Genomic DNA, 25,834 nt, shown 5'->3' on the forward strand with positions numbered 1-25,834 from the left:
TGCTTTGAGGAGGTTCCCATCACCCATCACCATCAAAGTGCACATTTGTTACTTTTTTCCATCCCTGGACTTGCGAGGGACAAGACGTGTTTGTGGAAAAATCTCATGGAGAAAGACACGGGACCTCAGCCTGACCCATACTTGGGAGGCCACCCCTTTCCCCCCAGTGCGGTGGTCTCAAATGGTGTGTCTGAGCATTAGCTTTGGGTCAGAGGCCAAAGCTGTTAAGCCTCTCATAGGATTATGGGACAGAAACATAAGTATAAAGATGCATCTCTGTCCCTGTACAAGTTTGAGCACTTTGAGTAAGTCTTAAAGAAGTAAGCTTGCTTGAATCTTTTGACCAAGAACAGAAGGTGCGATGGAGGAAGGATCCATTGCTTCAGCTCCAAAGTCAAAAGCTTCAACTGGAAATTCTCATTTAATATACTCCAGGAAGACTCTGCCAAGCCATTCTCCTTAGATGCTCTAGTTCTGTCAGTCTGGCATCCAGGACTCTGAACTTCAGGATGGACTGAAACCTTTACATCACCAGAGGATACCTTTGACTTACTCTACCCACAATCTTTTCTCTTGCCTGGTCATCCAAAGGATATTCAAACACCAAAAACAAGCATGGTGGATCTCTCTTGTACTCTGCCCACAAGCTGGAACATGCTTCTACTGGTACCCATGGAAACACAGGTGGAATTTTCATCAGATGAGTCTGATGTTCTGGACTAAATGTTGCCCCCCCCCCCCCCCCCCAGAGGGAGACCAGTCTGACCAGATATGACTGACTACCTAGAGGTCTGTTGGTAACAACTGCCTTAGAAAGCTCCCCAACCAAAACCTTCATAGGCAGCAAGCAGGGGGGAGGGGGCAGATGAGATCAGGAGCTGGTGCCCATGAGGATCTGGCTTTAAGCAGGCTCCCCATGAGCACCGGATCCACCTAATTCCTCCATCCCTATGCTGCTGCCTCTGATAGAGAGGGTGAGGGGGACAAACTGGATCCAATGTGCACAGGGATCCGGCTTTTCGCTCTCTGTGTGCGCCAGCTCTGTGGATCCCTTCTCCCCCCCACCCCGACCAGTACCACTTGGCCCCATCAGAGTACACAGAGCAGGAAATGGAACTGGATTCTCTGATGCTGAAAGTTCCAATGGGCATGTCACCCTCCTGACTAGATAAGGCATTCCCTAATTTCTACATTCCCATCTCTGCCTGATGACCACAGGCAATACCAGGAACTTTTGGAGAGTGGCAACTGAGTTCAAGATCACTCTTGGGTGGTCAGTGACCCGCAGTGTAGACTCCTAGACATTCTACAACTCCCTGGCGCTACTAAGCCCCTCAGTAAATAAGTCCATCATGGTACCTGCCTGGGCAGTACAACCCATCCCAACTTTGTGCTCCTACACGGGGGAGCAGGGAGGCTAAAAATCATGTAACAGCTGAAGGAGCAGTGTTCTGTTTTACCCACCCAGTGCCCAGTTGCTTTGTGGTGCAGGGAGCCACAGAAAGATCCAGACTGAATCACTGCTGGGCAGCTTGATGCAAGGGCACCAACAGCCTTCACCTTTTGGAGAGGAAGGTATTTTCATTGGCCCAGACTTCAGCTCAGAACTGCTGACTTACCAGGCTCTGTTAGCAAAACATAATTTCACAAATTCCTTCTGGACAAACTTTCGCAGGAGGACAGGGCTCAGTTCTAAGCCTTCATTAGTGAAGCAAACTGGTGGCTAAGACTTTGCCCCAAACAGCAATGGATGCAGCTGACACTGTCCACAGCTGCTGCTAGAGCCCCGCAAATTTGTGGATATCCACTCTCATGGATTGGATAAGGATATAAATTTTGTATGCTCGAAGAGCTCTGGGTGTTGCCACTATAATCATGTGGCAAGAGTCCTTGCTTCATGCTTCAGGGCTCCCCAGGCAGGTCCAGATTACCCCAAGAATCTCTGCTTTGAGTCTAGTCTCTTCATTGGTGAGATGTTACTTCACTCACTTGACTCTAGGACAGCCTTGTGCTCCCTGAGCATTTACATCCTAGCCCCAAAGAGCAAGCACCTTACGTAGGTTTTATAAGCCTGCACCATCTCTTCAGTCCTTTCATAGTCAAAGCTCTTATGAACTCCAAGAAGTGCCAAACAGTACAAAAACTCAAGTTTGTGACTTTCTCCACTGCACTTTCTTTCACCCTGTTCCTACAGTGTCTATCTTCCATGGGAATCTGTCAATATAGAAAAGAACTGTGGTGTGTTTAGTCACCAGACAAACACAACATGAATATTAGAATACAATTCCTGCAAAGATCACAACTTCTTTAGTTGGACGAACCCAGAAGTATGTGAGAGTAGTTTCCCTACCCACTTGCCCAGTGCAACCATTATCATGGACACATCCCTTGTAGGTGATAGAGGCAGCAACTCTGGGTTGGTGCTGCAGGGCAATGTCTTTATTCTACCTTCGCTGGAGTACCTCAAATATGCCTTTTCTCCTATTCCAGTGGTATGACAAGCTTCTACATAAGATTCACCATGACACAGCTCAAGGTATTCTCATTGTGTCCAGTTAGCTCAGCTTCTGAAAATGTCAACCTGACCTCCCATCAACATCACTTTTCAGATCTACTGCATCCAGAACAGTGACGCCAGATACCCCAGTCCAGACCTTGCTCATTTCACAGCCTGGTATTTGGATGGTGTCAGACATAGAACATTCATCTTTGGAGACAGGTCAATCTGTTCTCAATCAAAGCAGAAAGAATTGCACCAGAAAATGCCTTCTCACTCATGGAGATGTTTCTCCAGCTGGACATGACAGCCGGTTATCCACAGATGTCATGGGAATTGCTATTACTCTGGACGACCTACTCATAGACCTTGGGACTTTCCTTTAGTTTGCTGTGGGTCTACCTTGCAGCAGTCATTTTCCATCCTCCAGTTGATAGCTATCCTGTTTTTCACTCATCTGTTTGCAATCGTATTCCTGAAAGGCTTCATGAGGACTTTCCCACTGGTGGTAAAACCAACCGTACAATAGGATCTTAATCTAGTTGTTTCAGTACTTTCCAAACCCCTCTCAATCATTTTTCTCACTGCTGCACACCCTGCCTCTCTGTGAAGGTTGCCTTCCTGGGCACTATCAGGTGAGCCAGAAAGGCAAGTGTGAACTGGGAGTACTTTTGGCATTATATGACTTTCATAAGGAGGCTTCCCTTTGCCCACAACCAAAATTTAGCCCTAAGGCAATTTGAACTTCACATGAATCAGCCTTCTCACTTGTATATTTTTTTCCAAAACCTCATGTTTCCAGTGAGGAGAGATTTCACTCTTGATGTATGATGGGCTTCAGCATTCTGCCAGTGGAGAACAAAATCAATTAGAAAAAATGTATCGATTGTTCCTGTAGCAGTGATTTAAAAGGACAACCATTATTTGCTCAGACTCTGAGTAGATCTCTAGCTCTATCAGCTGTGCCCGCTCCACTAGCCCACAAGGGACTTTTGTAGCATCTCTTCAAGAGCTCTTTATACTGGACATATATAGGGCAAGAGCTCTCTCCATACTTTGTCTGGACCACTACCTGTTTCATAAATATCTTGCAGATGCAGCTGTGAGGACAATATTAGACATCTTTAATTGCATCTTTGCACTCCCTCCACTGTAGAATTGCTTACAAATCCTATATGTAGAATATACATAAGGACCAGAGCTCAAAAGGAAAAAATGAAGATTACTTGCACGTTACTGGAGGTTCTTTAAGAGTTGTGTCCCTATCTGTGTTCTACGACCTGCTTTCCTTGGCCCCCTTGCTGCAGATCATGACTGGGTTCTCAAGTAAGAAGGAGCTGGAGAGGCATCGGTCCACACAGCCCTCATATTGGCTGTTCAAAGCACAAGAACAACTGTGCATGTGTGGGCCAATGGATACTACTTGCTAGAAATCTTTTATCACAGGTGCAAGGTGCATGTGGGAAAACAGATAGGGACCACACAACTTGAAGAACCTCCAGTTACAGATAAGTCAGTTCCATATTTCTTTTAATTAAAAATTACTAGTATTTGGCTGCACAGTGTATTTTTTGTTAATATTAAAATTATAATTCCTGTTCTTTCTTTAAATTGAAGGAAAAAAATGAAGAAGGTCTGGAATAGAGCAGTTGAATTCCTTGCTGCAAATGAATCTAGAGTTTGCACAGAGACACGACGAATTGGTGGTGCTGACTTGTTGGTTTGGAGATGGATACAGCCATCTGCAGCGTGCGACAAAATTTTAGTTATACCATCTAAAGTATGGCAAGGCCAAGGTATAGTTATAGTATTAAATGTAACTTGTACCTTGCATGCTACACTTAACATTAATTCTTGCATCTCCGAATAAGGCTCACCTGTCATTTGAAAAGGAAGTATTTGCTTTTTCTAATCTAGTTAAATGTAAATTGTAGTTATTGTCTGAAAGTGACAATACAAAAATAACTCTTTCCTGTTCAACAGACTATCTCCTCTATACTTAGCATCTCATCTGTTTACTTTAGTGCCAGAAATAAACTTTTCAGTTAGTGCTGCAATGGCCATGCAGCAGAGCCAACACAGTAGACAGAGAAAGTGAGCTATTTTCTGGGTCCTGTATTACCAACAAAAATAACTGTGCTTCATTTACAGGATCCAGTTCTGACTTTTATAACCCTTGTGCTAACTCATGGGAAACAATGTAGTTGTACAGGTGTGAGGGCAAGGTTGGGCCTCCATAATACTGCTGTCATTTTGCACAGGTCAGGGGAAATAAAACCCAATGACTTGTGTTTCAGGTAGTGCTCGAAAGTGACATTCAAATAAAGAAATCCTCTTATTTGTAAACTCTGTAGCAAGGAAGTGATTCATGCAAAAATGTGTGTCCATAATAAGCTGATTTTAGCATTTCAGAGTGGACCCACTCTTCCTAGAAAATATATTGGGTGTTTTGCCACCACATCTCCTAACTCCGTCTGGAACAATCAATTGTTTAATGTACAAGGGAAAGTCAGAAATTACACTTTCCATGATTCTGCAATGCTGCTGACAAAACAACTCTGCAGTAAACCTGCAATAGGACAGAAATACAATAATCATTACAGTTTTCCTTCTTGTAGCCCCTATCTTTTGTGTGTAAATCAATTTTTCTGTTTCTCTTGTTAAGGTTTTTTGGGTTTTTCATTGTGTGCCATTTAAATTTTCCACGGTCTGAAACTGAGTTCTGTTATGATGCAAGAAAATTATACTTCTCTCCAGTAGTGTACTTTTGGATAATTTTTAGGTACAAGGCTACCTTAAAATTACCCTGTTTCCCTTTTAGATTTATGGGGAAATATACCCCACCGTGACTTCAAGAAGGGCTTAAAGAAATGTTCTTTGTACACTACCTCCCATGGCTTAATCTGAGCTCCAAGTCAGAAGTTTAATTTCCCTTGGGGAGGTACACCTACCAGCTCAACATGAATTGTGCTGAGACCCCTTCTCCAAATCTGATAGGAATGTCACTTCAGATACATCTTGTCTTTCAGAGCTTCTAGGCGGATGGTATAGTCCCATTCCCTCACTTGCCAGGGTATTCATCAAGTGTCTGATACCCACTCAAGGCAGTTATCTATATACATAGGACTATGAGGAATAAACAGAGAGTTGGAAGTTATCATATATAAGCTAAATAATGATTTACTTGGCATCACTGGGGGAGGGGTGGAATTTAATGACTGGAGTGTTGGCATAGAAGTTCTCAAACTAGAAGGCATATTGCCCTATGGGGAGGTGGGGTGGAGGGGGCGGAATGTCTTCTAGGAGGGCATGAGGCCAGCAGCAGTGCAGAAGTAATATTTATAATCTTTATATTAAGGCAGAACACTTTTTACAGAACCATGTGCTATTGAAAAGGAACTTGCCTTTACTATCTAGCCAAGCTCAAAGGTTGGTGTATCGACACCAGTATAAAAAATTGTATTGACACGAATGTTTCAAATAAAGTTAAGGCATGTGCAGGTTTACAACAAAAGGCAAAGCAAATCAGACAGTCAAGGGTGAGTTAAGGGGAAACAAAAAAGCATAACCTCCATTAAAAACAATAAGGGTAACTTGTCTTGTCCCAGATGGAGGGTGGGTTTTTTAAACTCAGTTCATAAATATCCTCACTTCCATAAAGTGAAAAGAGTCTTACTCTCTGGCAAAGTTCATAGGTTCACGGGTGGAGCCACTAGTCCAAAAATCCCAGGCTACTAGTTTTAAGACTGTATCATTTTGGAACTTAATTAAGGAAAGGATTTTCCAGGGGGTCAGGATTGGCTTGAATTCTAAATATCTTAGCTTTATTTTTGTTTTACTAATTTTAACTTTCTATAAGAGAGATTTTATCTGATTGCCTCAGCTCTTCAAAGTAAAAGAACACATGCCCCCCTCCCAAAGAGAAGCCAAAAATTAAACTACAAAACAACCCTCCCCCAGATTTGAATCTCCCACCCCCTGCTCTCCCTCTTTCTATAAAGGGCCTGCCCCCTGCAGAGGTGGAAGGTAACTGGGGCAGGAAGGGCAAGCTGTGGGGGAGGATGAGTGGGGTAAGGGAGGGAGAATCTATACTCTAGTGGTTGGGTGAGGGGGAGATGTGCTTGGGGCAGAGCAGGGGAACCACTGGTACCATTCTCTGCTGGACCCTTTCCTGAATGTTCCACAAGGCTCTAGCAGCTGCTGCTCTTCCAATCCCCTGGTGACAAAGACCAGTTATTGGACACTTCCAGGTTCACTTTTCAACTGGATTTTCTTGCCAAAAAATGGATACCTGGTAAACCTAAATGGAATGTCCTCCTTGAATTAATGTGAGGCTACTAACTCTTTCAGATTTGTGTAAAATTCTTTGACTATAATAACTTCAGGCTGGCTGTACCTGGCTCTGCAGAAGTGGCCATTTTGAGGGTGCATCCATGGATTACATTCCAGTCAATACCAGATCCTATTGTCATCTGTTTCTCCAACCTCCTTTCTTTTTTCTGGCAGTCCTGGGCATCCATAACATTGGACCACTGGGTCCTCAACACCGGGGCACATGGCTATGCCCTACAATTTATTTCTATCCTGCCATCCAACCTGCCCCCATTCCTCTTCGGGGACCCCTCTCACAAAAGTCTACTGCAGCAGAAGGTACAAACTCTACTGCAGCTGGGGGCAGTACAAGAAGCCCCCAGACCTCAGAGGCAAGGGCTTTTACTCCAGGTACTTTCTGATTCCAAAGGCCAAGGGAGACTTGCACCCCATCCTAGGTCTGCAAGACCTCAACACGCATCTAGCAAGGGTGAAGTTGTGCATGGTGTCTCTGGCCTCCACCATTCCCTCTCCAGATCTAGATTAGTATGCCTCCCTCGACTTGAAGGATGCATACTTTGAAAGCCATTGGCACTTCCTCTGCTTGATGGTGGGGCTCCATCTCTACTAGTTTGCAGTGCTCCCCCTTAGCCCTGGCATCAGCACCAAGGATGTTTACAAAGTGCATGTCAAAAGTCATGGTAGCCTACCTCATATCAAGGTATCCTGATGTACCTGTACTTTGATGACTGGCTGATCGGGGTCATTCCAGGTCTCCAGTCCAGAAGGCCGCTGTGATACAGTTGGACACATGGGCATCTTGATCTGATGATAAACAGAAATAAATTTTAGTGCTCGTACAATTAATAGAGTTCATTGGAGGCATTCCTCCCTTATGAAAGGTTCCAGACAATGAGACCTTATTACAGACCTCATCAAGTTTTCCCTTGTGATGGTATGTGTGTGCCTGCATCTGCTAAGTCACATGGGAGCATGTATATAAGCCACAGGCCTTATAAGATTCTATATGTGGTCTCTGCAACAGACTAGGTATGATGTAAGCCCCCATGAGGGTTCAGCTGGACAAAGTTGTTACCATTTCCCCTGCAATTCTGACTGCACAACAATGGTGGACCATTCCCAACAGTCCTTGTGAATAGCTTGAAACTTTCAGTCTTGTTGTTGAGGGATGCTTTGGTCCTCAGCTTGGGTGAGCACCTGGGTGACTTGTGGGCTCAGGCTATGTGGTTAGCGCAGGAGTCACAATTGTGCCTATATCAAGGAGCTCAGAGTATTCTGCCTAGCATACTAGGTGTTCCCGCCACATCTAGTTGGTTGGATGGTCTGGGTATTGACAAACAACATGGCTTCTGTTTTATATTAATGGACAAGGGGGAGTACAGTCGCTGTCCTGGTCAAGAACCACTCGACCTTTGGGAACTCTGCATTCATCATGCCATCTGAGTGGAGGCATGCCGTCTTCCAGGCATCTGAAATGCATTGGCAGATTGAGCAGATTCTTCCACTCTTTCCCACGAGTGGTCACTTCACCCAAAAATGATGGTGGGGAGCTCCCCAAGTGGACCTTTTTGCCACCAGGTTGAACAGGAATTGTCCTTGGTTTTGCTTTCTGATGGGCCTGGGCAGGGGCATGATCTCTGGCATGCTCCACTTGTCGTAGTCTGAGGAGCTGCTGTATGCGTTATCGCTGATCCCTGTCAAAGATCAAGAGACAAGGCTCAAGTAATTGATTTCTCCAGCTTGGCCTTGTGGTAGCCCCTTCCTCCCATGGCGGCTGCCCAACCACAAAGATCTCTTATCCCAGAGCCACGGTTATTTCCCGCACCCCAATGTTACCTCCCTCCACCTCAGGCAAGGATGTTGTATAGTTAACTCCCAAAGAGCTGGCCTTCTCCAGAAAAGTGTAACAGGCTCTTTTTGAGAGCAGGAAACCTCCCACTAGATTGGCTTTCCTGGCAAAATGGTTCCCTTAGCCCAACATATCCCTGGCAGCTTTGTACAGGATATCCTGGTTACATTCTCTTACTGAAGATGCTTAGTTCTCTCTTCCTTGAGGGTGTATTTAACTGTCATCCTGGCTTTTTATCCCCTGAGCCAAAGATCCTCAGTGCTTTCACATGAGATGTTGGGTCCTTTATTTTGGCCTTATCTAGGCTCATGTGTCCACTGTTTGAGTCTCTGGGCTCTTACTCTAAGTCCCATGTGTTGTGGAAGATGGCCTCCTTGGTGGTGGCTCACGTTGGTCAGGCACCTTTTGGAAATGTAAAGCAGTGACATGGGAGCCTCCGTATATGGTCTTTTATAAAGAAGAGTTGCAATTCTAGCCTCCTCCAGGCTTTCTTTCAAAGATGGTTTAATTTTTTCACATTAACTCTTTTCTATTTTCACTTACAGATAGTGCATGTAATGTTGTATGCTGTAACTATCTGGAATTTGTTCATTCAGAGTAGTGGCCTGAATATCAAAACTAATATTTTTAAGCGTGGCAGTTACGCGTCTGAAAAGTGTTATTTTTCTCAATACTATTAGTCTTTATGAGAACATTGTAATTTGTTGACATTTTTTTTTATATTGTGGAAGGAAGATATTCTTGCTCTAAGTTCAGAGCATCAAAAGGATTGAGAGATGAGATGCTTGTATACTAGAGAATACGATTGTTAAATTATTAAATCTATTTTTCTTTATAGCTTTTCATCTAGATAGAAGAAATTCACCACCAAACAGTTTGACACCATGTCTAAAAATTCGCAATATGTTTGATCCAGTCATGTAAGTAAATACGGTTTTATTCCTTATGCTATTTTCAGTGTGCCTTAGGACAGGGTGAAAAACTTTCTTCTGATCCCTCCTGAAAATGCACCACATCTCAAAGATTTCAAACCCAATACGCTGGTCAGAGAAACAGTATCATATATAAGTAAAAAAAATTAGCACTCAGGATGTGTGCATTACTAGACAAAGTGACTAGAAACTTTTACTCCTTTTACCTCATCCTCCCTTTCCTCTAGCTTTTCACTGTTCAGTCCTCAAACTTCTTCCTCAACAATAGTGAGTAGTCAGTCATCTGGTTTCCAAATATGAACAGGGGAGGGCCAGGAAGACCGTGTAAAGATGTTTGATTTTTTGAAACACCAAAAAAAGACAGTCTCGCACTTGCTTACACATAACAGACTGCATTGGCTATATAATTAAGAATGCAGTCTTAAAATTGGATTTAAATTGTTAAATATTGGAGTGTTTGCCTTTCCCCTGAGGTCTGCTTCACTAGTCTGGTCGGGGTGGGAGGAAGGCTCCCCAGAACATAGGATGACAAAGCCACCTCAGTTGGAAGTACAGAATGCTATTCCGACAGATCCCCTTAGTGCTTCAGAAGGAGCCTTGCCTGGGAAACCAGTTTTTACCACAGAATGATCCATCTGCTTTTTTTAACCTCTGTTCCTCATCGCTTAATGTTGTCATGATCCTTCCTGGGCAGATCCCTTCCAGTTGCAGATGCTTATTTAATGAACAACTTCTGAAAAGAATGGCTGCAACTTTGAGCATAGAAACTGAGCTGATACAGGAAAACATCACAAGCTTTTGGAAAAATCTCTTTTGCGCTTGAGAGACTAGTAGTCTCTCTATTAAATAGGGGCCTTCTAGAACCAGTAAAGACCATATGGCTTAGGCTAACCTCCTTAGCCCCTACAGGCAAAGCACACAGGCAAATGTGCAAGAATCTTTATTCCCATGTCACCCTGAACTTTAGTAGTGACAACTATCACGAGAGATAATGTCAGGGGAGACTTAAATCAACTCCTAAAGAAAAAAAGCCTGAGAGACTTCAATGGGAGAAAAATGTATTTCACCTTCTCTCTTAAGATGTGTATAGTAAAATTAGCAGGCATTGTTAGCAAAACATGAGTAAACTGAGGTGCAAGATCCATATTTTCTGAGAAACTACTAGAGGATGCCAAGGAAGAATTTAAGGGTTTGTTTGCAGATAATTGTATGGTGATTAAGATATCATTGCAGTCTGCACTTCATGTAGTTTATATTGCAGAGACACTTAAAGCAACTGTGAGAAGAGCTCCTAGTTAAAGAACTCTGGAATAGCTATGGGCTGTCAACGATTGAAGACATTAAGGCAGTTTTGTCTTTGTTTTCAGATAAAACTGAGATCTTCCATTCTTTTAAAGACTCTAAAGCAACACTTTGCTTATTGGTCTTCAGTACTCTAGCCAGAGATGCCTGTACACACTCCTACCTGTAACACAACACAAACATCTTGTCCTCAGTTATTTGTGGAGAGGCATGCCATTTGACTTGTCCTTTGAGGAAAGCTATACAGTTTCCAGCAGCAGTTAGTCCTCCATCTCCCACTCCAACCCCATTTTGGAAAACATGATGATGATGTTTCCTCAACACTTGGAGAATCTTGAAAAATGAACAAATGGATCCTAATCACTGACAGACTGAGGTTAAGTTTCTGTCTATAATCCTTCCCCACCACACTATGCCATCCTTTGTGAGGGATACATCTCACAAGTCAGGGCTCCTTCAAAAAGTTCAGATACTCATCAGGAGCCATAGGAAAACTACACTGGAGGAAGAGGTATTATTTATAATACTTTAATTCCCAAATATTGGGATTGTTTGAGCTCTATTCTAGATCTTTGAAATCTAAACAAGTCTGTCAAATCCATAAGAGTTCCAAGGGTTTCTCTAGCAACAATTATTCTTTCCCTATATTGCAGTGCTGGTTTGTTGCTCTTGATCACAAGCAAGCTTACTTCCATGGGGCACTCTTGCTGAGTCATGGGAAGGTTCTAAGTCTGGTGGTAGCACAACAATATTATTGGAATATGGTATTTCCCTTTGGTGTGTCATTGATACCACGAATATTCAGCAAGTGTGGGGAGGTGGCCTACATAAAAAGGAAAAGAACTCCTTTTTTTCCCCTTATCTATACTTTTGATAACTTCAGAGCAGATGTGAACATCATGTTCTCTATGGCATCCATTTCATCCTTCGTTTCTTTGACAGTCTGAGAATTGGATTGAATAAGGGGATATCTGTTAGCTCCAACATAGAAATTGAAGTTCATTGGGACCCCTCTTGAGTCTACAAAGTTGACTGCTTTTTTCCCTCAGCAGAAATTTCAGATCTCTGTCTAGCTATGCAAGTCTTTCATATCATACCCCACCACCACAGAATGAGACTGTCGAAGATTACTCTGCCACATGCTTTGAACCAATATGCCAAGCTTTGCCTACGTGTTCTACCATTGAGTTGGTTACAGAAAGACAATTGATCAAACAGAAATCCCTCAGTCAAGTAGGTGCATGTGCTGCCCCGGCAAATCTCCTTCCCAGCATCTCTGGGGAAACCAGGGAACTAGAGGGCCAGGAAGACCTGATTTGCAAATCATCTTCCTCCTTGCCAGACAAAGCAGTAGCATGCACTACATCGTGCCTGGGTTCTAAGGCACATCTGGACCTTCTGAGACAGGTAGCCCACAGTCTCAATATGCCCACAGAAGAGATGGTGGAGGAATCACTTCTCATGGTGGAATTGTGGCCCTGAGGGACCATCTAGAGTGGCTCTGCCACTTAAGGTGATTCAGTCCATCACAGAAGTGCTTTGGCAGACCCCAGCCTCAATACATGAACAGCTAAGGGGGTTGAGAAAAGGCTACTTTGTTCTGCAGGAGAAGTGCAAATATTTATTTAACCTCCCTCTCCCCTCCCCCCCCCCCCCCTCAGTTGATACTCACCAACTGGAATTCCTCTCAGTTGATACTCACCAAGAATTTGCCGCAGTCCTGGAAGAGAGCAAGATGGTAGCTCGTACCTCACTCTAGGTGGCTCTGAACTCAGCTGATTGAGCAACAAGAACCATAGTCACAGCCATCACTATGCACCTCAGTGCTTGACTTCAGGTGTCTAGGCATCCCTCAGAAGTCCAGACCATGATTCAGGGCCTCCTGTTCAACTGTGCAGGACTGGTTTTTGAAAGACACCAGACTCCTGGGTGACTCAAGTCACTTGATAGTCACACACCAGCTATCTTGTGTGGGGATCAACGTGGAGTTGATGGAAGGCTGTTGTAGTGGCTATTTAAATTGACTCCAAACCTCACTTAATAGAGCTGCTTTAAAATCATGTGGTTGGAATATATATGTGCAACCATTCCAACAAGCAGAAATGGTTACCATTATTGAATCTCCTTCTTTGAGATGTCATTGCACATCTATTGCAGACCCCCACCCTCTCTTCCCTTTGCACCAGAGTCCTGTTTTACTATGTTTCTGGTGTGAAGGAACTAATGGAAGGTGATATTGAATGGTGCTGCCTTTCTAATAGATTAGATTTTTAGGTGTTGCCTTTCGGTAGAACAAATTTTAGTTTTACATGGATAAAATACATCTTTTAAGAAGCTTTTCCTTGAAAGTTGTATCTTTTATAACTAACATGTTGGCATAGACTTTAGATTCTGCTATAAAATACAAATACATTTGCACTTGTCTCCTTTTCAAATTCTTGATCTATGGCTTTGAGGAATAGTAGGTTGAAGTAGACTACGTAAATTTGACTTTTGCTTATTAATATAATTCTTTTAGTTAAATATTCTTTACAGTATCAAAAATAGCATTTTGAAACTAATTATCTATGAAACTTGTAAAGTTATTTTTTAGCAGAATTTCCTGTTGTATGTCTTCCCTAATGAGGTAATTTTGTATATTTCTAAAATAGCATTAAATAATTTCAGCTACACAGCCAAAGGAATAATATTGCTATTAATATGTAATATACTTTGCATGTTCCTTAAATGTTTTTTTTTTTTTTAAATTATCAGGCTCCAACTTCATAGAAATGTTGTTAAATAGTATTTGGGCAGTCTTTTACTGTATCGTCTCTTACTTGTATTACTTAGGGAAATTGGTGATCACTGGCATTTGGCAATTCAAGAAGCAATCTTAGAAAAATGCAGCGATAATGATGGAATTGTTCATATTGCTGTGGACAAAAATTCACGTGAGGTAAATATATTTCCAGTATTCCTTTTATATGTTTTGGCTTGTTGGTCGTCAATTTAATTTTTTTTTCTCACCACAGGGTTGTGTATATGTCAAGTGTCTGTCTCCGGAATATGCTGGAAAGGCTTTTAAAGCATTACATGGCTCTTGGTTTGATGGTAAGCAGTATGGGGGTTATACATTTGGGGAAAATGCAGCTATTGCCATTTTTAACTGTAAGATATCTTCTAACTAAAATATTAAGTAATAAGAATTTTGACTTTTTTCATAGGTATGAATTATCTGACAATTTGGTTTTGAAGTATTTATATAACTCAAAATGTTAAACTGTATGTAATGGTCTAAACTAATAATTGGCTCTTTTTTTACTACAGGAAAGCTGGTAACAGTAAAATACCTACGGCTAGATCGGTATCATCATCGCTTTCCCCAGGCTCTTACTTGCAACACACCTTTGAAGCCATCAAACAAACGCATGAACTCAATGTCACATCTTCGTCTAAGGACAGGCACAACTAACTCTCAGGGAAGCTCCTGAGAAGACTTTCTAAACTGTTAGGACTGTTACTTGCAGCAGGAAAATTCCTGTTTGGCTGCCGTCTTCCTTTTTTAGTGCTTTTTATATGTAATATTTTCACTGATTAAATAAAAGTCTGAATGTTCCACAAATCTTGTTTCCAAATGGACTTAGCAATGAGGTAGTAATACTGAGTGGACAAAAACAGTTGCTTCAGGAAGTTTTTTGGAGCTTCAGTAAACCAATGCATTTAGTTTTTGCATGAAGAACACTGAATTTATTAAACATTTTCAGATGTGGTGGCTGTATTTTTTTTGCACCAAGAAGTGTTTTGATAACAATCCAGAAGCACGGAGAAAAGAAGACTTCCTGTATTTCCATAGTTTCCCATGAAATAATTTTGTGGGTATTTTGTAAATCACCTATAGTTCCTGATGGCGAATAAGTTTAAAAAAATAATAATTTTTTTCAGTCTAATCTTAGGTTTCTGTTGCTGTAAAGGATTTATTTACTGCAGCTGTGGTATGGGAAAATTAATTGGACTTAAGTGGTTGCATATAAGTGTGAGGGAAAGAGAAATTGAATGCAGACATACTGGACTTTGTACATATGTGTAAATGCTGGTGGTGGCAAAAATTGTCTTGTTCTGTGAGGATGTCTGCATTAAAGCAGTGAATAAGCTTCATATTTTATTAATAACCTACTGTTTTTATAGTGTTGGCTGTACCATCACACAAATGTCAAACAGCTGTACACCTTAAAGTATTAGATACAAGTTAAATATCTTTTATAGTTTTTATATTGAAATATCTGAATATGATTTTGTGTGAAAGGTCTGATACCAATTGTAGTGGATTCAAATTTATGTGAGCAATAAAGAAGCAATTGGCAGATAACTGAAAAAATATTTTGTGAAAAGTTGTATTTATTATAAATACCAGGACTGTGACAAAGTACTATTGGGATTAAGTAGCTCTCCTAATATATTTATAACTTTAAATGCATTTTAATTAACCAGTTATGTATAAAATTAACAAGGGTGCATATTTTTTGCAACAAATTGAGGTTCACGAGAGCTGGAAATGTAAGTGTACAAGTGAGTTATTTAATTTCAATTTGTTCACTCTTAGTGACTACAGAATTGTTGCTGAGAAGTTTAGTTGCAAATCTAAGACTATTGGTGCACTGATCCCGTGTTTATACAACATAATTTTTCTATAATTATCCAGCTGAGTACAGTATTGCATAGATGGTGAGACTGGAAGCGTACCAGTTAAAATAAGTTAGTAAAACTCACTTAAATTCTTTTGTAGATATGATGGATTTGCAGCATGAACTTGCACAAATAATGCATGTTTTTCTTATGGTTCATTAAACATGATGCACACTATTCTGCAACAGAAAATCCTATTGTGCCTTACCTTGTGCTTTTGTGGGCACCATGTTTATTATTGGAGGGTTTGTTATCTGAAATTTTTTTAATTCTCAGTTTTATGTCTCAGATGCTAATGAATGAGTATATATAATATATATAATCTGCCATGGAAATTTCTACTCATGAGGGACAAGTACATATTTTTGAGAGTAGATTTTGTCAGGTCTGGTAGATTTTCATGAGTTTTACTATATATACATATATGTATAATATACATGTATATGTATTATATATGTATATAAACTGATCTTGCTGTATTTGATGTGCATCATAGTGATTTGTTGACCTGATTTTAGTGACCCCATCTTGTGACCTGTTGCAAGAGTGAATGTAAAAAGTGTGGCATTTTAAAAGGTCACCTTTTGATGCAGATGCATCATTTTCTTGCTTCTAAAATATATTTCTTGTAAACACTGTACATTTTATTATTGTAATATGTACAATTATGCAGCTTATTTTACCTAAAACTGTTAAGTTGACCAATATCCCTCCCTGCAAGACAGAGGGGAATGTGTATAATATCTGGATATTTGAGAAAAATCAGATTTGATGTAATTTGTCACCTGTCCTGTAAAAAACAAAACTCTAATTAAAGGTTTATTAGGGGTTTTTACATGTGTCTCAACTTTTCGATCTTCAAAAGTGTCTCTGCTTTGCATATTTGTCTGCATTTGGAGGGGTGGGGGCTAGAGAGAAGGAAGACCTTTTCTACAACACCCATTCAAAATTTTAACATACTCATGTTCTCAAGGCACAAGTTTAATACAGGCCTTAATTCCACTAAAAACCAATTCTGAGCTGAGAAGTTACTGACATTGAGCACACAATGGTATGTTACAATTAATCTTATTTTTGTAACCTGTTCTAAGGCCAGAAGGAACCATTATGATTACCTAATCTAACTGGCATAATGCAGGTCTGAGAACCTGACTAAAAAAATGTCAGCAGTCTCAAGCTTCTATTTGATCTATAGCATATTTTTAGTCTCCACTATATTTCTAGGTAGATTGTTTCCATTCTTGACTACCTTAACTCTTAAACTGTATCTTAGTTCTAGTGTGAATTTGAGTAGTTTCAGCTTTCAATCACTGGCTCTCGTTTATGCCTTTTCCTCATGCCAGTGACCAAGTCACCTCTTAATCATTTCTTTGATTACAGAAAGTTTAGACTACAGTAGATGCCTATTCCTGGAGACTGTAATATTGCATAGGTAACCTGCATATTTTTGAAATATTAACACGTAAGTGCACTAGTACAATGAAGATATTCCTTGTAGATTGGGGATTGAAATACAACAAAAGAAACTGAGCAGGGGGAAGGTGTCAAGCAACCCAGTCAGAAAACTTTTCAAAAACAGTTCAAAGTTGGAAATATTTTTTATATTTCTATTAAGGATTTTTCTATTTGAAATATGGGCAGAACTGTTTCTTTAGCTGTTGCAATTCTGGCTTCTAAATTTAGTCAGTTGTATTTGAAGCTTCTTTTGAAATGCTCTTTGGTCTTTATGGAGAACAGTAACAGTTTATTAAACTGACAATATATCTCATACAATATTTAAGTGCAGGGGTAAGGTATGCAGTACTTGATATAAAAAAACGACAATGAACCCTTCTCTCATTGCTATGCTGGATAATAGCACCGTCTGATAAAATTCTTAAAATATCTGCTATTTTTTCCTCTTATTGTGAGGGGATAGCTGTTAAACCTAGCACTCCACATGAGCTACTAAGCTTCAGAAGCTTATAAAGCTGTATTCAGGGCTTACTTGGCACTACAGTGATTCAACTAGTGAACTACACAACTAATTGAATAATACCCACCTTCCTTTTGCTCTGCTGTCTGAGATCTATGTTCTCTGAGGCTACATCTAGACAGTGGCGCTGTTTTGGGATACCAGAAAAATCCTGAAATAACAGATGCGTTTAAAGACACAGAATAGCTATTTTGAAATAGATTGTGAAATAACGGGCATGCTATTCTGGCTTCCCTGTAACCCTTGCTCCACAAGGGTTAAGGAATGTTGTGGAATAGTGCAATTTATTTCCAAATTAGATATAGCTCAAATTATGTATCTAATTTGGACTTGTGGGGGCCGTGTAGATGCACCCGGAGACCAGTTGCTCCATTAACTGTAGGTTTAATCTTGATACAGCAAAAGAGGAATAAAGACCATGGTAACCTTGCTCATTCTCTTGACCAAAAATCTGTAGCTGAGTGATGGTCTCTTTGGGTACTTGTACACAGCAGCATTATTTTGGAACAACTGATATTTCGAAATAATGGTTTGCTGTGTAGATGCACACTTTATCTCAAAATAATTTTGAGATGGAGGACTTGTTACTCTTGACTCCTGTAACCCTCATTTCAGAGGGATAAGCCAGAAGTCAAAAGAACACTTTTTTTGACTTCCCTGTGCAGACAGTGCCAAAAGCTGAATTAAGCTAATTTGACTTCAGCTACACAACTGTCATAGCTGAAGTTGTGTATCTTAATTTGACTTTTGCCCTGCAGTGTCGAAGTGCCCTGAGCCAGCATGGAAGAGGAAGTCAATGCCATTAAGAGAGAAAATAACTAGAGGTATTGGGGATTTTGCCATTGAGCTCTCCTATCACCTCACTGCTTTTTGTTTTTAAAGAATATACTTTAGTGAAGGTGGTCACTACCACATCCTCTCCTATAAATATCTAATTCTTTCCAATATATAATTGGGGAGTTGCTTAAATGCTAAGAGGGGAAATTAATAGGTTGACAGGAGCTAGCAATAGTCCTTGCTCTCGACTAGTGATTTAAACCCACCATTGGGCGTGTCAGTCACTCTCCTCGACTAGCGGTGTGTACCTTGATCTAGGAGTTAGACCTAGGAGGATGTTTTTTTCCGTTGGCAATAGGCGGTTCACGTTACAAAATCCACTGAAACCGGCCCTTTGCAGTCTCCCTGCACCCAGCAAGGGGGAGTCGGAGGCGAAGCCTGTATTACAGGTGGCCAGCTTCATTCTCCCTGGCCCATCTTTCCCCAGGGAGAGGGGCTGCAGCCGGCCTCTCCAGGATGAAATGACGGGTGGGCTGCAACACCGCGTTCCGTGCGGAAGCCCCTGTGGTAAGTAATTCGTGTCCCAGCCGAGGGACACAGACGCTGCGCCTGACGCCAGCTGGCACCGTTTCAGGTGGGGTCCCAGCAGAGCCCTCGGGGTGCCCCGGCGGGGCGGGCCCTGCGCTGTCTCCTCTGCTCCATGCTCATATTTGGCATTAGCGGCCGGTGCCCAGGAATTTCCCGTCATGCCTCCCGGGGCGGCCGGGCCCGTCACGCTGCTCCCGCCCGGGGGTGGGAAAGGGGGAAGCCGTTCGGGGCTGGCGGGGCCTCCCCACGCGCGCTCTGCCGCCGCCGCCGCCGCTCCTCTCGCTCTGCCTGGCGGCCGCTGTGGTGGCAGCAGGTAAGAGGCCCGGGGCCCTGCCCGAGTCCCCCCTGCGCGGTGTCTCCTGCCGCCGGCCCGGCCTCGCGGCGCTCGGGCCCCTGCTGCCCAGCGTGCTGCGCAGTTGATGCTGCTTCTGCGCCCGCGCGGGGGCGAGCCCGAGAGCGGGCCGGGGGCTTGGCGTGGAGGGGGGCGGCAGGAGGTGATGCAAAAGCGACACCTGCCGCGTGTATGTGGTGGGGGCGGGTTCAAGTAGCCCTAAGCGGCGTAGACAGGCTGTTCATATTCAGCAGGAGGTGAGGGGGGGAGGACCAGGCCAGGAGTAGCAGGAATTTGGGACCCTTTGGAAGCTGAGACTGGGCCCAGCCTGAGCTCCCTGCGGGATGCAGTTCTCTGCAGTGTTTGCTCCAGGCCCCCTCGCTTTGTAGCACCGCAAGCGAAGCTTTCCAAACGTAAACACACAAAATAAGAGAAACTGATCGTGGATCCACTCAGTGACCCTTTGGTAGGTAAGGCTGGGCTCCTGCTGACTGCAGAGCCTTTGGAGCTGAGAGCCTAGCATGAGATTGGCATCCTAGAAAACTTTATAATAGTGGGATGCGCTCGTCAGCGTTTTCCATATTTTCTGCTAATAATTGTATAGGGAAGCAAAGGCACAATAATGATAAAATAATAGTGCATTTTAGAATTAGTGCCTCTGCAAAATAAATGTTAGACTTTAGATGGTCATACAACATTTTTAAAGGCTGCTAAGCTGCCTGTGCTCTTACTTTAGGAACAGCTTGAGCCTTACATGGCATATGTCGTGGTTTGTCAGTTCCTTTAAATGTCCCCTATTTTCTAATCAAGACTGTGTTCTAAAAGTACACTGTTTTGAAAGATACTCAAGCAAACTATCTACAGTATGCAGATGGTTGTTTGCCGTAGTGATATGGAGACCAGTGGATGGCTTGCAGTCCATAAATGGCAGCTCTGAATCCACCCACACCTTGGCCTAATGCCAGTTACTTTGAATCCAGTGTTTAATGCTAAGAATCTTTCTTGTTTATATTTTTTGTCCTTGCTGACTTGTTACCAGTGCTTACAGTCTCATTTTTTTGATGATTTCTTCCTTTGATTTTCCTGCTGCATGCCTTTGCAGTTTTGTCATGGTGCATGGGCTGCTTGTCTGGCACATCTTGTTAATTGCATTGCTTTTTCAGGACATACATTTCACATGGCTTTTAACCATAATTAGTCATTTGTTCCTCCTGTTGAAGATAATGGCCCACACTATTCTAGACATTTCTCACTCTAAAAAACAGTATGTAACAGACTACAAAAAGATATTTAATCTGTGTAGGGAATTAAATATGGGAATATTAATCACATTATTAAATAACCCAAGAAGATAAGTGTCTGTCCTAGCAAAAATCTGAGTTACAGAAAAAGAAATATTAGATAAATCTAATGGAGAATCTCTGACATTGGAAAAAAATCTTTATTGTAGGTGGTGCCCTTATTCACTGTGATCCACACACTTCAGATTTATAGGAAAAAAAAAGTATCCAGTTAAGAGAGAGAGAGTCCCATGTAATATTCTGTAGTCACATTTTCTCTCTCAAAAGTACAAGTTATCAGTACTAAACATGTCACCTTTTGCTAACCATATTGGCCCAGGTTTTGGATTTGGCTACAAAGCCAAATAAATCAGTTGATTCTAGGCAAAAATAACAGACTGACTGACCCTGCTTATATCCAAATAGTGATGTTATGGTTCTCTCACAGGAATTCATGTATTATAGATTCATTTGGAGGCTTGAGTGGATTTTTTTTCCTCTTGGGGTTTTATCTTTTATACAGGACTCTCTGGGTGACTGGGAAGTTAATAGATATGTAATATAGCACAAACTCCAAGGAAGTGAAGCTTCATGGATTGAGAAAGGAACTGGTTTTTATGCAGACTTTAACTAAACAATTTTTAAACAAAAGACATGGAAGAAAAGATTTCTCTGTTAAGGATTCAGTATCCCCTCTGTGACTGGGGGTTGAGAAGACGGCCAATCTATATCTGAGGAGTTCTAGCCAAAACTGTGAAGATGAGTTTTGAAATTCTTGATATTTCTAAGGTTTAAAAACCAAGCAAGCAAGCAAAACCATACTAACCTGTTAGGCTCCCCTCCCCCTTTTTTTAAGAGGAGGTATACAATCATATAACAAAAAAAGGACATCTTTTTGCTCTGAAGGCAAATTGTTATTGGGGGGAAAGCATCTTTGTCTCACTTGTATAGTTAAAGGCCTGAAAAATTGAAACCTTATTAGCTAGAGACATGTTTAAAGACAGTTGTTATGAGCAAGTTGTGGATAATTTTCCCATGTAAGTCCTTGTATAGCAAAATTGTGTAATATATTTAGGAGAATAGTTCATAGAGCTGGAAGAGACCTCAGGTCATCAAGTCCAGCCCCCTGCCCAAGGCAGGACCAATCCCAACTAAATCAACCCAGCCAGGGCTTTGTCAAGCTGAGACTTCAAAAACTCCTTAGGTAATCCATTCCAGTGCTTCACCACCCTCCTAGTGAAATAGTTTTTCCTAATATCCAACCTAGACCTTCCCCACTGTAACTTGAGACCACTGCTACTTGTTATGCGATCTGTCACTACTGTGAACAGCTTTTCTCCATCCTCTTTGGAACCTCCCTTCAGGAAGTTGAAGGCTACTATCAAATCCCCCCTCACTCTTCTCTTCAGTGGACTAAACAAACCAAAATCCCTCAGTCTCTCCTCATAGGTCATGCGCTCCAGCCCCCTAATTATTTTGGTCGCCCTCCACTGGACCCTCTCCAATGCGTCCGCATCCTTTCTATATTGGGGGGGGGGCAGAACTGGACACAGTATTCCAGATGTGGCCTTACCAGAGCCGAATAAAGGGGAATAAGCACTTCTCTGGATCTGCTGGCAATGCTCCTCCTACTGCACCCTAATATGTCATTAGCCTTCTTGGCTACAAGGGTATACTGTTGACTCATCCAGTAATCTCCAGGTCTTTTTCTGCTGAACTGCTACTTAGCCATTCAGTCCCCAGCCTATAACAATGTTTGGGATTCTTCCGTCCCAAGTGCAGGACTCTGTATTTGTCCTTGTTGAACCTCATGAGATTTCTTTTGGCCCTATCCTCTAATCTGTCCAGGTCACTCTGGACCCTATCCCTGCCCTCCAGCATATCTCCCCCTCCCTCTATCTTACTGTCATCCGCAAAGTTGCTGAGGGTGCAATCAATCCCCTCATCCTGGTCATTAATAAAGATGTTGAACAAAATTGGTCCAAGAACTGATCCTTGGGGCACTGCGCTAGGAACTGACCGCCAACCTGACATCAAGCCGTTGATCACTACCCGTTGGGCCTGACAGTCTAGCCAACTTTCTATTAATCTTACAGTCCATTTATCCAATCCGTACTCCCTTAACTTGCTGACAAGAATATTGTGGGAGACCGTATCAAAAGTGTTGCTAAAGTCGAGGTATATCACATCCACTGACTTTCCCATATCCACAGAGCCAGTTACCTCATCATAGAAGCTAATCAGATTAGTCAGGCAAAACTTGCCCTTCGTGAATCCATGTTGACTATTCCTGATCACTTTCCCCTCTTCCAAGTGCTTCAAAATTGATTCTTTGAGGATCCCCTCCATGATTTTTCCAGGGTAAGGCTGGCTGGTCTGTAGTTCCCTGGCTTTTCCTCCTTCCCTTTTTTAAAGATGGGTACTACATTTGCCTTTTTCCAATCATCCAGGATCTCTCCCGATCTCCATAAGTTTTCAAAGATAATGGCTAAAGGCTTCACAATGAATTTGCCAACTCCCTCAGTACCCTCGGATGCATTAAATCCGGGACCATGGATTTGTGTATGTTTAGCTTTTCTAAATAGTTCCTAACTTGTTCTTTCCCCACCAAGGGCTGCCCACCTCCTTCCCATACTGTGTTGCCTAGTGCATTTGTCTGGGAGCTGATCTTGTCCCTGAAGACAGAGGCAAAGAAAGCATGGAGTACTTCAGCTTTTCCCACATCATCTGTCATTAAGTTACCTCCCTCATCCAGTAAGGGCCCTACACCCTCTTTGATTACCCTCTGATTGTCAACATGCCTATAGAAACCTTTCTTGTTGCCCTTCACATCTCTTGCCAGCTGCAATTCCAATTGCGCTTTCGCCTTCCTGATAACTCCCCTGCATTCTCGAGCAATATATTTATACCCCTTCCTAGTCATCAGTCCAAGTTTCCACTTTTTGTAAGCTTCCTTTTTGTGTTTAAGCCCACCATGGATGTCCCCGGTAAGCCAATCTGGTCGCCTACCATATTTGCTTGTCTTGCTGCACATCGGGATGGTTTCTTCCTGTGCCTTTAATAAGGCTTCTTTAAAATACTGCCAGCTCTCCTGGACTCCTTTCTCCTTCATGTAAGAATCCCAGGGAATCCTGCCCATCTGTTCTCTGAGAGAGTCAAAGTCCGCTCTCTGAAGTCCAGGGTGTGTATTTTGCTACTCTCCTTTCTTCCTTTGGTCAGGATTCTGAAATCTACCATCTCATGATCACTGCTTCCCAGGTTGTCACCCATGTCTACTTCCCCTACTAGTTCCTCCCTGTTTGTGAGCAGCAGGTCAAGCTGCGCATGACCCCTGGTCCGTTTCTTCAGCACTTGTACCAAGAAGTTATCCTCAGCATTCTCCAAAAACTTCCTGGATTGTCTGTGTACTGCTGCATTGGTCTCCCAACAGATATCAGGGTGATTAAAGTCGCTCATGAGAACCAGGGTCTGACATCTGGAAGCTTCTGTTAGTTGTCCAAAGAAAGCTTCATCTACCTCATCCACCTGATCTGGTGGTTTATAGCAGACACCAACCACATCACTCCTGTTGCTTCCACCTCTAAATTTAACCTATAGACTCTCAACAGTCTTTTCTCCCTCTAAGTACTGGAGCTCTGAGCAATCAAACTGCTCTCTTACATACAATACAACTCCTCCTCCTTTTCTCCCCTGCCTGTTCTTCCTGAACAGTTTCTACCTTTCCATGACAGTTCTCCAGTCATGCGAGTCATCCCACCAAGTCTCCGTTATTCCAATCAAATCACAGTGCTTTAACTGGGCCAGGGCTTCTAATTCTTCCTGTTTGTTTTCCAGGCTTCTCACATTGGTGTACAAACACCTTAGATAACCTTGCTCAGACTGAACAAGGGAAATGGCTTTCTCAGTAAGTTCTGTGTTTAAACATGATTCAATTTGTGACTAGTATGGGCAACACAGGCCTAAGAGAGGCTTACTATGGAATTTCCCAGCAGAGTATCACAAACATCCAAATATGTAGATTAGTTGTTTTGTATTACAAATAGTAGATAGTGATCTCTTTACACCCTAGATAGCAGTTTAGCAAAATATATACATGGTGATAATGTAATTGCATTTTTGGAAGGGGTGGCAGACACTTCGTAACAGATACACGAGCAAGAAATCTAAAAACTTAATGACAAAATGATCTGTGCCAGTTGTAGCCAAAAGAGAACATCCTGGTAAATGTTTGTTTTTGCTGAGAGACTTTTCTATGCACCTTTCCCTAAGTATTTGAAAATTCCATATTATAGACTCATAGACTTTAAGGTCAGAAGGGACCATTATGATCATCTAGTCTGACCCCCTGCACAGTGCAGGCCACAGAATCTCACCCACCCCTCCTAGAATAATCCTCTCACCTATATCTCAGATATTGAAGCCTTCAAATACTTTGAAGACCCCAAGATGCAGAGAATCCTCCAGCTGTGATCTGTACCCCATGCTACAGAGGAAGGTGAAAAACCTCCAGGGCCTCTGCCAATCTACCCTGGAGGAAAATTCCTTCCCGACCCCAAATATGGCGATCAGCTAAACCCTGAGCATGTGGGCAAGACTCATCAGCCAGACACCCAGAAAGTTCTCTATAGTAACTCCTATCATCCTTCCATTGACCTATTTCCCACTGATAATGAATGGTCAATTAGTTATCAAGATCATGTTATCTCATCAAACAATCCCCTTCATAAACCCATCTAGTTTAATCTTGAAACCAGATAGATCTTTTGCCCCCACGACTTCCCTTGGAAGGCCATTCCAGAACCTCACTCCTCTAATGGTTAGAAACCTTCATCTAATCTCAAGTCTAAACTTCCTACTAGCCAGTTTATATCCATTTGTTCTTGTGTCCACATTGGTATTAAACTTAAATAATTCCTCTCCCTCCCTGGTATTTATCCCTCTAATATATTTAAAAAGTGCAATCATGTCCCCCCTCAGCCTTCTTTTGGTTAAGGTAAACAAGCCAAGCTCCTTGAGTCTCCTTTCATAAGACAGGTTTTCCATTCCTCGGATCATCCTAGTGGCCCTTCTTTGTACCTGTTCCAGTTTGAATTCATCCTTCTTAAACATGGGAGACCAGAACTGCACACAGTATTCCAAATGGGGTCTCACCAATGCCTTGTATAATGGCACTAACACCTCCTTATCCCTACTGGAAATACCTCGCCTAATACATCCCAAGATCGTATTAGCCTTTTTCATGGCCATGTCACAATGGCGGCTCATAGTCATTCTATTATCAACCAGGACTCCGAGGTCCTTCTCCT

The 25,834-nt window shown here is 42.2% G+C and overlaps 2 protein-coding genes across 6 annotated transcripts in view; both read left to right on the plus strand.

Moving 5' to 3' along the window:
* The window catches only part of LEMD3 (LEM domain containing 3), a 56,694-nt gene extending 40,282 nt beyond the window's left edge, over nucleotides 1-16,412 (plus strand). Inside the window, exons 9-13 of the mRNA XM_025188256.3 lie at nucleotides 4,115-4,293; nucleotides 9,517-9,598; nucleotides 13,745-13,850; nucleotides 13,927-14,005; nucleotides 14,222-16,412. Coding sequence (XP_025044041.3) covers nucleotides 4,115-4,293; nucleotides 9,517-9,598; nucleotides 13,745-13,850; nucleotides 13,927-14,005; nucleotides 14,222-14,385 — 610 coding nt within the window. The 3' untranslated portion in view covers nucleotides 14,386-16,412. The remainder of the gene's footprint in view (nucleotides 1-4,114; nucleotides 4,294-9,516; nucleotides 9,599-13,744; nucleotides 13,851-13,926; nucleotides 14,006-14,221) is intronic.
* A 2,150-nt stretch (nucleotides 16,413-18,562) lies between these two features.
* MSRB3 (methionine sulfoxide reductase B3) overlaps nucleotides 18,563-25,834 on the plus strand; it is a 130,758-nt gene continuing 123,486 nt past the window's right edge. The window contains exon 1 of one of the 5 annotated variants that reach the window (XM_089779723.1): nucleotides 18,563-18,896. In XM_089779723.1, the coding sequence (XP_089635849.1) occupies nucleotides 18,665-18,896 (232 nt within the window). In that variant the 5' untranslated portion in view covers nucleotides 18,563-18,664. Of the gene's footprint in view, nucleotides 18,897-18,987; nucleotides 19,231-25,834 lie in introns of those variants that run through there. The other 4 variants (XM_006130198.5, XM_075931156.2, XM_075931176.2 and 1 more) reach the window with 4 other exon arrangements.

Source organism: Pelodiscus sinensis, chromosome 1 (genome assembly GCF_052426305.1).
Source record: "Pelodiscus sinensis isolate ZL-2025 chromosome 1, ASM5242630v1, whole genome shotgun sequence".
Taxonomy (NCBI): Eukaryota; Metazoa; Chordata; order Testudines; family Trionychidae; genus Pelodiscus; species Pelodiscus sinensis.